The 17,099-nt window shown below is 43.3% G+C and overlaps 1 protein-coding gene across 1 annotated transcript in view; it reads right to left on the reverse strand.

Annotated features, from left to right (window-relative positions):
* Positions 1-17,099, reverse strand: part of LOC126177152 (UDP-glucosyltransferase 2-like) — a 48,251-nt gene that overhangs the window by 12,815 nt on the left and 18,337 nt on the right. The window contains exons 3-6 of the mRNA XM_049924428.1: positions 13,646-13,833; positions 13,106-13,565; positions 3,126-3,348; positions 274-493 (exon numbers count right to left, since the gene is read on the reverse strand). Coding sequence (XP_049780385.1) covers positions 274-493; positions 3,126-3,348; positions 13,106-13,565; positions 13,646-13,833 — 1,091 coding nt within the window. The remainder of the gene's footprint in view (positions 1-273; positions 494-3,125; positions 3,349-13,105; positions 13,566-13,645; positions 13,834-17,099) is intronic.

The following is a 17,099-nucleotide window of genomic DNA, read 5'->3' on the forward strand; positions in this document are numbered from 1 at the left end:
TACTCACTTTCTCCTCAGTACAGACTCATTCCTATGTGTGGTAAGACGACGAAACCATGTCACTTCAGGGAATTCAGGCAGTTAAACTTGTTTAGTGAATAGTCACATCAGTGCTGTTTGTCTTAAGGTCACATTAAGTTTTAAATTAATAAATTAGGTTGTTGTTTCGATTGGAACCATGGTGAAAACAATGAAGTTATGGGTTGTATTACTCGCAGCATTTGTATTACTACACGAAAAAATTGGAAAAATCCAGAAGAAAAGTTTGTTTACCTGGGATTCCCAAGAACTGTTCGTATAGCTTCTAAAACGGTATCCTTCGTGACGTGCCGGAACTGCAACCTGTAGCCAATCTCAGCAGCTACGAATTTTTCGACATTGTAGTGCTGGTCTCCCATGAACGGAATTCCAATTAGAGGAACGCCATAGTAAGTGGCCTCATTGAAACTCTGCAGGCCACCTTGCGTGATGAAGACTTTGACGTTAGGATGTGCTGTGAACATCGTTCAAGTGTGTTACTAATGGCACAGAAGTCACTGTGGCCATCTGGCACAGAAGTCACTGTGGCCATCAAACTTTAACATACGAAAACTTTTTAGATTTTGTAAAGATAAAACATCTGTTGAATCCTTGTAGTGATTGATGAGTGGGACACAAGTGATACACAGCAAAATATATCAGTGATTTTAGAAAAAAATTTCATTAGAAGAATATAGTTACACACAAAACTTGTACTGCAGTACTGAAGGTTGCAGAAGAAAATTAAGGATGTTTTCGTCTTGACATTCAAACTATCGGGAATGGAACAGAAAGAAATCAGTCACAGATGAGGTAGATAATCACAGCCCCGTCGTTGTCGTTTGAGTTTGGGGCACTCTAGACCGAAATAATGAGCGCCCACAATACTTCTTCATCTATGAGAAATTATTATAATTAATGAAACCTTTCCTTTGAATAAACTGAAAAAGAGATATAGTCATCATACAAAATAAACCACTTTATAAATATGTAGCAAAGAGATAAAAAGAATTTGAAGTCTTGACTGACTTTGATTAGTTGTCACTGTCAATGCAAAGCCTGAAACTTCTCTGTTGAGAAAAAAGAATGGCGCGGCATGCAAATATGAAATCAAAATAGAAAAAATAGTCTCTTTCATATTGCAGTAACATTAAGTATACTCTACCCATCAATTACTGCAAGCAAAGACAAATTTGACCAGATAGTTATATTTGGCAATTACATTAGAAGTACTACATTAAATCCTTTTCTTCATTTCTCTTCTTCAGAGAGTTTGCACACAACTGAACGTTAAATAAGGTGAATGCTATCACAGGACATGAAAAACCATAAGAGCATGATAGAATGAGCGAATTAGTGAAAAATCAATAGGTAATTTAGCATTCCATACTTCGGAGTAAGTGTTGACAGCGTTGATTACCGCAGTCATGGCAGCAATCTAATCTTGAGCGTTCTTCTGTAACACCACATTTCAAAAGCTTCTATTCTCTTCTTGTCTAAACTGTTTACTGTCCATGTTTCACTTCCATACATGGCTACACTCCATTCAAATACTTTCAGAAAAGACTTTCTGACACTCAGATCTATACTCGATGTTAACAAATTTCTCTTCTTCAGAAACTCTTTTCTTGCCATTGCCAGTCAGCATTTTATGTCCTCTCTACTTGGACCATCATCAGATATTTCGCTCCGCAAATAGCAAAACTCATTGGGAATATAAGTAACTTTCAGAGTTAGATCTTTTGTTAATGAAAAAGAAATTTTGGTCCTATGTATAAATAAAAAGAAATGCATATAAATATCGTGGTACAGGCAGCCTGTGAAAGCCTTTGGAACTGACGCAATTTCGGAGGTTTGCGTGTCACTGTGCTAGTCGTTATACTCACCCAGCCATACTCATACTCCTATGGCGTCACGAGGTTCAGCAGACTGACTCTGCGACTTATCTTAGAAGATAAGTTACGAAAAGGCAAACCTACATTTCTAGCATTTGTAGACTTAGAGAAAGCTTTTGACAATGTTGACCGATTTACTATCTTTCAAGTTCTGAAGGTGGCAGGTGTAAAATACAGGGAGCGAAAAGCTCTTTACAATTTGTACAGAAACCAGATGCCAGTTATAAGAGTCGAGAGTCACGAAAGGGGAGCAGTAGTTGAGAACAGAGAGACAGGGTTGTAGTGCACCCCGATGTTTTTCAATCTGTATAATGAGCAAGCAGTAAAGTAAACAAAAGAAAAATTTGGAGTATGAATTAACGTCTAGGCAGAATAAATAAAATCTTTGAGGTTTGCCGACGACTTTGTAATTCTGTCAGAGATAGGAAAGGACCTGCAAGAGCAGGTGAACGGAATGGACAGTGTCTTGAATGGAGGGTATAAGATGAAAAACAACAAAAGCAAAACGAGGATAATGGAATGTAGTCGAATTAAATCGGATGATGCTGAGGGAATTAGATTAGGAAATGAGACACTTAAAGTAGTAAAGGAGTTTTGCTGTTTGGGGAGCAAAATAACTGATGATGGTCGAAGTAGACAGGATATAAAATGTAGACTGGTGATGGCAAGGAAAGCATTTCTAAAGAAGGAAAATTTGTTAACATCAAGTATAGATTTAAGTGTCAGGAAGTCGTTTCTGAAAGTATTTGTATGGAGTGTAGCCATGTATGGAAGCGAAACGTGGACGATAAATTGTTAAGACAAGAAGAGAATAGAAGCTTTCGAAATGTGGTGCTACAGAAGAATGCTGAAGACTAGATGGGTAGATCACATAACTAATGAGGAGTTATTGAATAGGACTGGGGAGAAGAGGAGATTGTGGCACAACGTGACTAGAAGAAGGGATCGGTTAGCAGGTCACTTTCTATGGCATCAAGGGATCACCAATTTAGTATTGGAGGGAAGCGTGGAGGGTAAAAATCGTAGAGGGAGACCAAGAGATGAATTCACTAAGCAGATTCAGAAGGATGTAGGTTGCCGTAGGTACTGGGAGATGGAGAAGCTTGCACAGGATAGAGTAGCATGGAGAGGTGCATCAAACCAGTCTCAGGACTGAAGACCACAACATCAGTTACAACGTTCACTGAACACTTTGACATAAAATCGACGTACCTAATACGGATTGTTGTGGAATCCACTTGGACAGTTTCACATTAGGTGGCAGGTCTGTCGCGTCGTCCTTCTCCCATTTCCAGAGCACCCTCTGCGGCAACTGGGAGAAGGCGTCGAGAAAAGCCCGCCGCTTGTCGGCCGGCATTGTGCTTCCCAGCACGTTGGTGCCCAGGCTGAAGTAGATCACACCCTCAGTAGCCCCGTCCAGCCAGTTCTGGATGTCCTGTCGGTGAGACACGGGGAGTATTAATGTGTAAATCCCGTTGTATCCTCTGACACGAAACGAAAATTACTGATCAGTCAAGGAGTTCAGGTGTTCGACAACCTCTTTCTATAGTGCCCACAGTAACAGAACGTACTAATACCATGATCAGCAAATGAACAAGACAAAGATAAAAAAATTCTTGGCAGATTAAAACTGTGTGCCGGACCGAGACTCGAACTCGGGACCTTTGCCTTTCGCGGGCAAATGGCAGAACATTTGTCCGCGAAAGGCAAAGGTCCCGAGTTCGAGTCTCAGTCCGGCACACAGTCTTCATCTGCCAGCGAGTTTCATATCAGCGCACACTCCGCTGCAGAGTGAAAAATCTCATTCAAGACAAAGATAGCTCTCCGGCCGCGTTTGATAGAACAATACTCAAAAATTTCTCCTGATCGAGAAGTGTTCAGTTTATTGTGGGGCATATTTAGCAATAGACGTACGTCACATGATCATTGTACCGCATCTTTCCTCTGATGACTCTTCGTATCTATTTATTAGTTACTGACATCTTACTGGTGGTGTAACGCAATTACAATGAAAAACGCTCTATGCAATCTACTGAAGTAGCGGAGCTATTGGATGAGCGCTCCACAGACATGAATACACTCCCATGATACTTTCTGAATCTTCTACAAATTTCAGAGAGCGAGAGCGAGTTTGTAGGTCTGTAGTTGATAATCAAGCAACAACTTGTCATAGTTATTTCTCGAAACTTTCCAGTCACTTGAATACAGTATACTGGGGTACGACTGGCATTATCTCAAGAGCTTGCCTTAGATTCTGCTCCCACCACCCTCCGTGAGTTATGTAGAACTTCCGAGAGTCCGCAGCACAGTTTCGCACTCCTATACAAGGTTTCCTTTGTTTTATTAATTCCGTATCGAAACATGCGACGTCTGTCCTCAGAATAGAATACACTGCATTAATGGAACTTTTCCTTAGGAGGAAAATGGCCCCCGTATAATAACATTCGTTTTAGCGCACAGTGGCTGTATGATATTTCTCTTTCATGGCTATGATATGGGATACAGTGTGACGCATATATTTGAAAAAGTCCGCTATGACACTCCAATAACTCTGGGCACTACGTTTTTACCTCTATTTATGCTGTCGGTTCTCTCATTGTGTAACTGGCATGCCTTCAGGAAAGAAGTTAGTCACGCCCGCAGGTATGACGCTAACATCGAGTTAGCCTCGATAACAGCCTCAAGTAAGTGTGGAAGAGAGTCACTAAGTTTCTTTGGGTTGCCATATCTAGCCGATCCCTTAGAGTCGTACACCTTTGTCGTATCGGCCGCCGCACAGCAGCCGTCAACTCAGCGCGGCGTGCTGCAACACGCGCGGCACACAGCGAGTGCCGCTGGCGCCGCACACGATGTCAACAACTGGCGCAAGTGAACGCGTCGTCGCGGGGTTAGCGGCAGCGTACACACCACTATCGTTACGGATTACCCTGCGGCGCTGCCCTTGCCACCAGAGTGAGCAACCGTATAAGGGCGCCATCTGCCAACACTCTGATTGGCCGGACCTGCGGATTTAAGCGAGCTCCCTGAACCAGTTTAACCAGTTCAATCTTCGCCGATGAATGTTACTACCCGGCTGCTGGATTCACGACAACCGAACCGTACAGTGGCCTCCCTGGCTGGAAACTTGCGACGCATCGGTATCGACTGGTTGCCAGTGGTTTGGACTTGTATTCTCTACTAGTGACTCCGATTTCTCCTTGGCGCTACAGCCAGCGAAGTGGTGTGTAGTCGAACTTAAGTTTTGTTTTGAGTGACAGAAGGTCAAATAAATTTGGTTATCACGGAATATTTGTTGTGTTACAGTGCGGACATAACACCTACCGAATTGTGGAGTAGTTCATAGCAACGTTTTGCCCTCTGTTCCAAATGGTCCTGGACAGTTCTTGTAGGATGAAAATAGAGTGATTTAGCGGGCCAGTCGAGGTGTGTTTAGGACGCCTGAGCGTTCATCAAGCAGGCTATGGACCCATAGCAAAATTATCCTTAGAAACAATTGGGAAGATTAAGTTTCTAATATATTGCGATTCCATACAGCCTACCACACCGCAGAAATTTTCTGTTCGTTGTCCAGAGAAAAACTGTGAGGGATGTGATGGCTCTCGATCTCCCACCATAACCCAGTCCATAAACATGTGGTAGAAAATATGAGGTAGCCAAGGAGGTGGAAACGTGGGTTCTACTATGCCAAGACTGCTTGGTAGCTACAAAGGAAAGCACAGTTAATTAGCAGGAGTACAAAATAAGAAAGTATATATTACTTAACTTTGTTCTAGTCCATGATCTGTTGGTTGACAATTATAGAAGACGCGACTAGACTAAGCGTCTGTAGAATGAGATAATTTACAAGTCACAAATCTTGCAGTGACGGATTAATCTCTCGTAATCTTGAATGTCGAATCCGGTGAATTTGAAGACTAACTTGGAACTGGGTTACAAAGACTTGATGGCAGCAACGACTGAGCTGCAGACGATGCGTGACTAACATCGGCGCTCGCTGACCACTGAGCGCGGCTACGAACTGTAGACTGGCACAGCTGCACTACACTCCTGCTGCACATGAAGTGGCCCAGCGGCGCCACGCGGCGAGTATACAGGGTGTGGTAGCCTAGTAATGAGACTCAGTCTAGAAAAACAAATTTATTGATCCAATTTGAACAAAACGTTAATATTCTTCAAAGTACTCGCCTTGGGCGTCGACACAGCGTTGCCAGCGCGTTTTCCAAGCTTCATAGGCCCACTGTAGTCCGTTTGAGTTATCCCAGTTAGTGCCTTCGTGACAGCACGTTGGATGTTCGGAATATCGTCGAAACGATGACCCTTCCGGCATCTTTTGACCTTCGGAAATAGGAAGAAATCAGGAGGACTCAAGTGAGGGCTGTATGGTGGCTGTGGCAAAACTTCAACTCCAATTTGGGTCAAGTAGGAGGTCACGAGGAACGCTGTGTGCGCCGGAACGTTGTCGTGGTGGAGACGCCAGCGTTGAGCAAGGTCCTGTCGCTTCCGTTTGACGGCTCTGTGCAATCGCTGAAAGACTTCTTTGTAGAATTCGGCATTGACAGTCTTCCCCTGAGGGACAAACTCTTTGTGAATTAACCCCCGCTTGTCGAAAAACACAATCAACATTGTCTTGATGCGGGACTTTGACATTCTTGCTTTTTTCGGCCGCGGGGATGCCAGTGTGTGCCACTCCGAGCTCTGGGCTTTCGTCTCCGGGTCGTACTGGAATGTCCACGATTCGTCACCTCTTACTACGTTGTCTAAAAAGTGTGGATTATTTTCCAAATCATTCAACATCTCATGGCAAACGTCCACTCGTTGTTGTTTTTGTTCGGCGGTGAGCACTCGGGGAACCAATTTTGCGCAAACTTTCCTCATTATCAAATCTTGCGTAACAATTTGGTGAACCGTAAATTTATTCACAGAGACCTCATCGGCGATCATTTTGAGACTTAAACGACGGTCAGAGTCCAGGAGTTCTTTCACTTTGGCCACCGTTTCATCCACACGACTCGTTGAAGGGCGTCCAGATCGTTCCATGTCTTCAACGGATTCCCTCCCGTTTTTAAATTAATTAAACCACCGGAACACTTGAGCTCTTGATAGGGAGTCTTCTTTGTAGGCCTCCGTAATCATAGCAAAAGTTTCCGAAGCAGTTTTGCCCAAGCGAAAGCAAAATTTGATTGCATACCGCTGTTCTATCGAGCGATCCATCTTCAGCGTTTTCACAAGTGTCACGGGCACACAAACAACGTAATACGCGAAGCTCGACCCTCACTGCACCAGAGCTCCGACGCGACTGCGAACCGGTTCTATTGTTTGCTCAGATCCCCCACCACGTGACGTACAGGTGGAGACCGCCCTGCGAGCGACTGGGGCGCCGCGCGGCGGCCAGTCTCATTACTTATCTACCACACCCTGTAGGTACTGCGACTGGCTGTGGTGGTGTGGAATTGGTATCAAACGGTCATGAGACCCTTCTAATGTAAATAATGACAATGAAGCAATGTGCATGTAACAGCTGTTTGTATGGAGTCAGTGCAGTAAGGTGTGTTGACGCGCAGATATGACACAATCGCAAGAAGAAGTATAGTGTTTGGACGAGACCAAGAGCACACTATGAACGAAGTTTCCCGATTTGTTGGCGAATTAACGACCACTGCTGAACGTGTCTACAGCGAATGGTGTACCTCTTGCAGCAGCACGTCTTCAGTAAGCCAAAGAGGACTGCCCAACGTGACTACAAGGGATGGTGTTTCACTTAGGGCAACACATCTTCAGTGAACCAAACAACACACAAATTGGACAGCAACAGGCTGGGGTAATGCGTGTGGTCTAACGAAACGCTAATTTGTCTCTCTTCAGATGATACTAGGCGTCGTGTTCTGAGACACTGCAACAAGGCATTTATCCCGCAATCTGCAGAGTATGAAGTTAAGGCCGGAGGTGGTCTGTGATGTTCCCGCGGTCTTTTCCGCACTAAGACTTGAGTCCACTTTTTCATGTTACCGTGAACATGCAACATTCTTCATGATGTGTATTATGTGGACAGCTCTATCTTCTAAGATGATAGCAGACGTGTTCTTAGTGCTATACGTGCACATTTTTGGTTTGCCGAACACCTATTTCACTCCCAATGGTCCTCCAAATTATTCGGTATTAATGCCAAGGAAGCAGGCAAAAGGGAATACAAATGGATAAAAAATGAGATTAACAGGAGGTGCAAAATGGCTAAACACCAGTGGCTAGGGGACGAATGTGAGGGTTTAAAGGTATATTTCACTAGGAGAAAGATAAATACTGAGCTGCAGTAAAATTAGAGAAACCTTTGGAGAAAAGAGAATCAGCTGCATGAATATCAAGGGCTCCTAAACAGAGAAGGGAAGGCTGAAAAGCGGAAGGAGTATATAGAAGATCTGTACAAGACAGATGAACTTCGAGTCAATAATGTAGAAATGGAAGAGGCCATAGATGAAGATGAGATGGGAGATATGATAGTGCGAGCAGAATTTGACAGAACACTGAAAGACCTAAATCTAAAACAAGGCCTCGGGATAGACAACATTCCGTCAGAACTACTGATAACCTTGGGACAGCCAGCCACGACAAAAATCTTCCATCTGGTGGGCGAGATGTATGAGACAAGAGAAATATCCTCAGAAGTCGAGAAGAATGAAGTAATTTCAATTCGAAGGAATGCAGGTGTTGACAGTTGTGAAAATTACCGAACTACCCGCTTTATAAGTCATGCTTCCAAAATACTAACACCAATCTTTACAGAAGAATGGAAAATCTGGTAGAAGCCGACCTCGAGGAAGATAGGTTTCGATTTCGGAGAAATGCAGGAACACGCAAGCCAATACTGACCCTACGACTTAGACCGAGCGAGGTGTCTAGCACACTGGACTCGCATTCGGGAGGACGACGGTTCAATCCCGCGTCCGGCCATCCTGATTTAGGTTTTCCGTGATTTCCCTAAATCACTCCAGGCAAATGCCGCAAATGCCAGGATGGTCCGTTTGAAAGGGCACGGCCGATTTCCTTCCCCGTCCTACCCTAATGCGATGAGACCGATAACTTCGCTGTCGGCCGGCCGGAGTGGCCGTGCGGTTCTAGGCGCTACAGTTTGGAGCCGAGCGACCGCTACGGTCGCAGGTTCGAATCCTGCCTCGGGCATGGGTGTGTGTGACGTCCTTAGGTTAGTTAGGTTTAATTTGTTCTAAGTTCTAGGCGACTGATAACCTCAGAAGTTAAGTCGCATAGTGCTCAGAGCCATTTGAACCATTTTTTAACCTCGCTGTCTGGTCTCCTCACCCAAACAACAAACAAACCTACGACTTACCTTAGAAGATAGGTTAAGGAAAGACATACCTAAGTTTACAGCATTTGAAAATTTGGAAAAAGTTTTTGACAATGTTGACTGGAATAATCTCTTTGAATTTGTGAAAGTAGCAGGGGTAAAATACTGGGAGTGAAAGGCTATTTACAACTTGTACAGAAACCGGATGTCAGTTATAAGAATTGATGGGCACGAAAGGTAACCAGTCGTTGAGAAGGGAGTGAGAAAAGGCTGTAGCCTGTCCCCGGCGTGATTTAATCTGTACATTGAGCAAGCAGTAAAGAAAACTGAATAAAAATTTGAAGTAGGAATCAAAGTGCATGGAGAAGAAATAAAAACTGTGTGGTTTGTCAGAGACAGTAAAAGATTTGGAATAACAGTTGAACGGAATGGACAGTGACTAGAAATGAGGAAAGATGAACATTGACAGAAGCTAAACAACGATAACGGAATGTAGTCGGATTAAATCAGGTGACGCTAAGGGAAAATTAGAAAACAAGATACTTCAAGTAATGGATGAGTTCTACTATTTAGGCAGGCAAATAACTCATGATGGCCGATTTAGTGAGGATATAAAATGTAGGCTGGTAATGGTAAGAAAAGCGTTTGTGAAGAGGAGAAATTTGTTAACATTGAATATAGTCTTATGTGTTAGGAAGTCTTTTCTGATTTGTCTGGGGCGTAGCCATGCAAGTAAGTGAAACATGGACGATAAACAGTTTAGACAAGAACAGAGTAGAAGCTTTTGAAATGTGGTGTTACAGAAGAGTGCTGAAGATTCGATGGTCGGATCATGTAATTATTGAACAGGTACTGAACAGAATTAGCGAGACAAGAAATCTGTGGCACAAGTTGGCTGAAAGAAGGGAGCGGTTGACAGGACACATTTTGAGACATGAAGGGATCATCAATTTAGCGCTGGAGAGTAGTGTCAGGGTAAAAGCCGTAGAGGGAGACCAAGAGATGAATATACATCTACATCTACATCTACATCCATACTCCGCAAGCCACCTGACGGTGTGTGGCGGAGGGTACCTTGAGTACCTCTATCGGTTCTCCCTTCTATTCCAGTCTCGTATTGTTCGTGGAAAGAAGGATTGTCGGTATGCCTCTGTGTGGGCTCCAATCTCTCTGATTTTATCCTCATGGTCTCTTCGCGAGATATACGTAGGAGGGAGCAATATACTGCTTGACTCTTCGGTGAAGGTATGTTCCCGAAACTTTGACAAAAGCCCGTACCGAGCTACTGAGCGTCTCTCCTGCAGAGTCTTCCACTGGAGTTTATCTATCATCTCCGTAACGCTTTCGCGATTACTAAATGATGCTTTAACGAAGCGCGCTGCTCTCCGTCGGATCTTCTCTATATCTTCTATCAACCCTATCTGGTACGGATCCCACACTGCTGAGCAGTATTCAAGCAGTGGGCGAACAAGCGTACTGTAACCTACTTCCTTTGTTTTCGGATTGCATTTCCTTAGGATTCTTCCAATGAATCTCAATCTGGCATCTGCTTTACCGACGATCAACATTATATGATCATTCCATTTTCAATCACTCCTAATGCGTACTCCCAGATAATTTATGGTATTAACTGCTTCCAGTTGCTGACCTGCTATTTTGTAGCTAAATGATAAAGGATCTATCTTTCTGTGTATTCGCAGCACATTACACTTGTCTACATTGAGATTCAATTGCCATTCCCTGCACCATGCGTCAATTCGCTGCAGATCCTCCTGCATTTCAGTACCATTTTCCGTTGTTACAACCTCTCGATACACCACAGTATCATCTGCAAAAAGCCTCAGTGAACTTCCGATGTCATCCACAAGGTCATTTATGTATATTGTGAATAGAAACGGTCCTATGACACTCCCCTGTGGCACATCTGAAATCACTCTTACTTCGGAGGACTTCTCTCCATTGAGAATGACATGCTGCGTCCTGTTATCTAGGAACTCCTCAATCCAATCACACAATTGGTCTGATAGTCCATATGCTCTTACTTTGTTCATTAAACGACTGTGGGGAACTGTATCGAACGCCTTGCGGAAGTCAAGAAACACGGCATCAACCTGTGAACCCGTGTCTATGGCCCTCTGAGTCTCGTGGACGAATAGCGCGAGCTGGGTTTCACATGACCGTCTTTTTCGAAACCCATGCTGATTCCTACAGAGTAGATTTCTAGTCTCCAGAAAAGTCATTATACTCGAACACAATACGTGTTCCAAAATTCTACAACTGATCGACGTTAGAGATATGGGTCTATAGTTCTGCACATCTGTTCGACGTCCCTTCTTGAAAACGGGGATAACCTGTGCCCTTTTCCAATCCTTTGGAACGCTACGCTCTTCTAGAGACCTACGGTACACCGCTGCAAGAAGGGGGGCAAGTTCCTTCGCGTACTCTGTGTAAAATTGAACTGGTATCCCATCGGGTCCAGAGGCCTTTCCTCTTTTGAGCGATTTTAATTGTTTCTCTATCCCTCTGTCGTCTATTTCGATATCTACCATTTTGTCATCTGTGCGACAATCTAGAGAAGGAACTACAGTGCAATCTTCCTCTGTGAAACAACTTTGGAAAAAGACATTTAGTATTTCGGCCTTTAGTCTGTCATCCTCTGTTTCAGTACCATTTTGGTCACAGAGTGTCTGGACATTTTGTTTTGATCCACCTACCGCTTTGACATAAGACCAAACTTTCTTAGGATTTTCTGCCAAGTCAGTACATAGAACTTTACTTTCTAATTCATTGAACGCCTCTCGCATAGCCCTCCCACACTACCTTTCGCTTCGCGTAATTTTTGTTTGTCTGCAAGGCTTTGGCTATGTTTATGTTTGCTGTGAAGTTCCCTTTGCTTCCGCAGCAGTTTTCTAACTCGGTTGTTGTACCACGGTGGCTCTTTTCCATCTCTTACGATCTTGCTTGGCACATACTCATCTAACGCATTATGTACGACGGTTTTGAACTTTGTCCACTGATCCTCAACACTATCTGTACTTGAGACAAAACTTTTGTGTTGAGCCAACAGGTACTCCGAAATCTGCTTTTTGTCACTTTTTCTAAACATAAAAATCTTCCTACCCTTTTTAATATTCCTATTTACGGCTGAAATCATCGATGCCGTAACCGCTTTATGATCGCTGATTCCCTGTTCTGCGTTAACTTTTTCAAATAGTTCGGGTCTGTTTGTCACCAGAAGGTCTAATGTGTTATCGCCACGAGTCGGTTCTCTGTTTAACTGCTCAAGGTAGTTTTCAGATAAAGCACTTAAAAAAATTTCACTGGATTCTTTGTCCCTGCCACCCGTTATGAACGTTTGAGTCTCCCAGGCTATATCCGGCAAATTATATATATAGTAAATTATATATATAGTATTATATATATATATAGTAGTATATATATAGTAAATTATATATATAGCAAATTATATATATAGTAAAAAGATTCAGAAAGATGTAGGTTTCAGTAGTTATTTAGAGATACAACAACAACAGTGCCACAGAAAACATCTCAGACTATTTGGTGACGAACTTCCCACAGTTTGGCAGCTCTGTGGGATATGGCACACTTGAAGAGAAGTGTGTACTCTGCTCACCATCTATCAAAGCTACAGGAGCTGTTAAATGGTACAAATGTGATGTCTTTTGGGGATTACTGATATTTTTGTTTTGTATCCTTAGAACATAGAACAACACTCAGAAGCAGTCACAGTACCCTATCTACAAATGTAAACGTCGACTCGCTCCAAATCCATGAAGTACCTCATTATGGAATATACAGTACCACTGTTTGAATAAAAGAATAAGTGACACGTAAATTATTGAATACCACTGCTTACATTCTAAAAATACTATACCTTGGGAAGAGGTTTAATATCCGGCTGGATGTGTAGCCCAGTGACTTCCACGAAATTGGGTAGATTAGGTCTGGGGTAGCTTTCGGTGAAATGGTTGGTGATGAGCATCAGACTGAAATTTCTCTCAAGTTCGAAGATCGATGGGACTTCAGAACCAAAGTAATTCTTCAATATAGCGTCATTTTTCGGCAACACATCATTGAACCACAGATAATTGAAGTAGAGCCACACGTAGGAGCTGTAGAGCCTCTGCCAAAACGACAAGTGGTCCGGGTAAGCATGGACCCACCAGGGCGAATAGGCTGGGTTGTCCGGGTTGCCGTGTGTCCAGTGGGTGTAAGGGTAGGCTCCGAGGGTCACGAGCCCCACCACTGGTGGGGAGCCGACTGCGTGAGCCACGCCGTAGAAGCACGGCACCAGCGCCCTCTCCATGATGTACAAGTCGAACTTGGGCGGCGACCTGTAACAGCAAATGTGTAGGTGGATACGTGTCTTCTGTACTGTAGCAACTGAATGTTTAGAGTAAGTAAAATCACGCACTTTATGAAGCTCATCATCTCTGGACTTTTAAGCCCCTCTTCACAGAGAGCAGGTGACATACCGGCCATCCGTGACACCATCTTCATAGGGTTCCACTCGTGCATGACCACCTCCATCCAGTTGACAGACTTCCTAAGGAATTTGTATGCAGGAGATATGTCGACCTCAGTCAAATTTTTTATTGGCTTCTGTAAACCAAAAAATTTAAATAGAACGATAACAGGCATCTATTCAATCCTTACCAATAAAATTAATAGGATGCTGAAATCTACAGAATCTTCCAACAGTGATAAAAGTAATCTGTGACGGCGTCAGCCCTACACATTTCGACCCTGGTAAACTGGCATGGTGGGTACAGGCATTTAACAGGTTCGATGGGAGACTCCCTACTTGCCAATATCGGTTGGCTTGAGTGCTTCAGCAACACAGACAGATGCACTGCAGGTACAGCGACAACGAAGGGTATCTGTTCAGACGCCAGACAAACGTTGTTATGGCTCCTGAAGAGAGGCAGTAGCCTTTTCACTAGTTGCAGGGGCAACTGTCTGGATTATTAACCAATCTGACCTTAGAACATCATCCAAGATGACTTGCTGCTCTGGTACTGTGAATGGCTGAAAACAAGGGAAAACTACAGCCCTTATTTTCCATGAGGGCATTCTCGTCTGTTGCGTGGTCAGATGATGATGGCATCTTTCGGTAAAATATTCCGGAGGTAAGACTGTCCCCCATTCGAGTCCCAGGAGGGACATCCCCTCGAGGATGTCGTCAACAGGAAAAGAAACCTAATATGCTAGGGTCGCAGTGTGGAAAATTAAATTAGATCCCTTAATCGGGTAGGTAGGTTAGAGAATTTAAAATGGGAAATGGACAGAATGAAGTTAGATACAGTGGAAATTAGCGAAGTGTGGTGGTAGAAGAAAAAGGACTTTAGCTCAAGCTGATTACACGGTTTTAAATCATATTTCGTACCGAAGTCCTTGCAGTTTCTTTGGCATGCCGCAAGGGCACTGGTTTTCTAATCGCGCATCGGTAGAGGGATGCCGCACAAAGGCACAAGAGGAGGGGGGGGGGGGGGAGACTCATAGGTACACTGGCGACAGTCTGCAAGCAGTCACAAATGCGTGAGGATTGCTAAGAAGAGCGGCGAGTGTTGGCTTGCAAGGGCGGCATGTTTTCCTCTCTGGGGTGGCTACGTGATGGGAAGACATGTGTGAACTCGTCGCATCTTTAGTGTCATTTACGTTGCTGGTTAGTAGCATTTATATGGTGAAGGTTGCTTCTAATTTCATCTCGAAACTGCTTCGCTGAGCTGTATTTTCTTCGAGACCATTGCGATGGGTATCATCATAAAACGGATGTTGATGGTGACCTCCCGTGTACCATATTACATAGTGGGGCACAAAGGGAATGAACTTATTTTTGGGTGTAATTTAATGTTGACAGTGTTCGTGGAAGTTCGGCTGCGTCCGCATTAAATTGTTCCTTTCGTTTAAAGTTTCCAAAAGGGAGTGTCGGTAGCAACTTGTGTGCATTTTGTGTGTTTCTAGTAATTGTACAGTCTGGGCGGTGTCATACATGAGGCTATTTTCGTGCTTAATCCTCTGACTGGTACTCGTATCATTTGGTAAATTCGTTTTCGACTGTGACTGGCTGTTACGTTAACTTAAATTACACATATTTATTTTAAGATGCTATTGTATGTAGCCGGCCGTTGTGGCCGAGCGGTTCTAGGCGCTACAGTCCGGAACCGCGCTGCTACCACGGTCGCAGTTTCGAATCCTGCCTCGGGCATGCGTGTGTGTGATGTCCTTAGGTTAGTTAGGTTTAAGTAGTCCTAAGTCTAGGGGACTGATGACCTCAGATGTTAAGTCCCATAGTGCTTAGAGCCATTTGAACCATTTTTTTGTTGTATGTGTATTAACGCTATTGTTTTTCTTTTTAGAGTCCTAGAACCATTTGAATTTTACCCATATAAATTTAAGAAAACGGCCTGTTGCCCTCTTGCTTCCGTTGCCAAATGTAAATAACGGCTTCCGAACAACTTTGGGCTTATTTAAATTACTCCTTGATATTGTTCAATAGATGCCTCTGTAATATTTAGATTTTGGGTTCTTTACAGTGCTGTAATGGCACTAGTGTTAGCAGGATGTACTTCATGCACATTTATTGCACTGAAATAAAATTATCTAATTATTCTGTTGAAACTGAGCTCAGTTGTTCACCACTTGCGAATCCCCGGGTCCTGTACCAAATTGGTTCAAATGGCTCTGAGCACTATGGGACTTAACTTCTGACGTCATCAAACCTAATTAACCTAAGGACATCACATACATCCATGCCCGAGTCAGGATTCGAACCTGCGACCGTAGCGGTCGCGCGGTTCCAGACTGAAGCTCCTAGAACCCCTCGGCCACGCCGGCCGGCTGGTCCTGTACCATTTCAATAAATACTAAATTAAGTGGGGGTAACGCAGGAGCAGATCTAATAATGAGTATAAAACACGAATATGAGTAATCTACCATGAACAGCGTAGTTAACACATTATCGTAGTCAATATACATAAAAAGATAAAATCTATATGCCAACTAGCTCCACGATGATTAGGAGATTCAGAGAGTTATTGACGAACATAGACCGGAAGTTTAGGCGTTATAAGAGTAAATCATTAAAAAAGGCAGGCAAAAATACCTGAAAGAAATAGTTAAATAGGCAGTCAAAGACAGTATAGAAAAGTTTTAAACAAACTGCTGTTTGTACTTGAAATATAAATGAAAATTTTCTTGAAAGACTGTGGATTACAATGACTTGCTGGCTTGTTGGTTACACATGACAGCCAAATGCTTTTTTATATTTTCTGTGGTCTCCTGTCTGATAATACGTTTTTCATAGGAGAAAGTGACCTCTCAATTTCTGCAAAGCAAACTGGAGCAAATCAAACACTGAACTGTTGTAGTATCCGTTTCTAGTGTAACAGGAGCGTCACCTTGTTGAATCTTTTGAAATGTTTCTAAGTTTCGCAAAATCAGGATTATTCGAAAATATTCTTACACTTTTCCTTGCCTTAATCTCCAATCTTTGCACTGCAGCATTCACAGTTTTCATTGACACATCAAAGGCTGCCCTGTTTCTTGAAGCTGGCAGATCATTTGCGGCCGGAAACCAAGCTCGGCTGCATAGAAAGTTAAGTCATCCATAGTTTCGAGAAGTTTCTTCGTTGTTACAATTGAAGATACTTCAGCCTTCAGAGCGATAAGCACCTTCGCTATACTCGAGAAATTTGAAGCGTAGTAAGCTGCTGCTGAAGTATTTATGCCGCATCTCATTATGAAAGGCTGAGAGGGCAACGTCTTAAAACAGGAAACCAGTCTGTCGACATCCGAAAATAAGCTTTCTATCTCTTCTGACATCCTAAATCCAGATCATTTTATTTTTTGCTTCATCTTTAATGATT

Source organism: Schistocerca cancellata, chromosome 3 (assembly GCF_023864275.1).
Source record: "Schistocerca cancellata isolate TAMUIC-IGC-003103 chromosome 3, iqSchCanc2.1, whole genome shotgun sequence".
Lineage (NCBI taxonomy): Eukaryota > Metazoa > Arthropoda > Insecta > Orthoptera > Acrididae > Schistocerca > Schistocerca cancellata.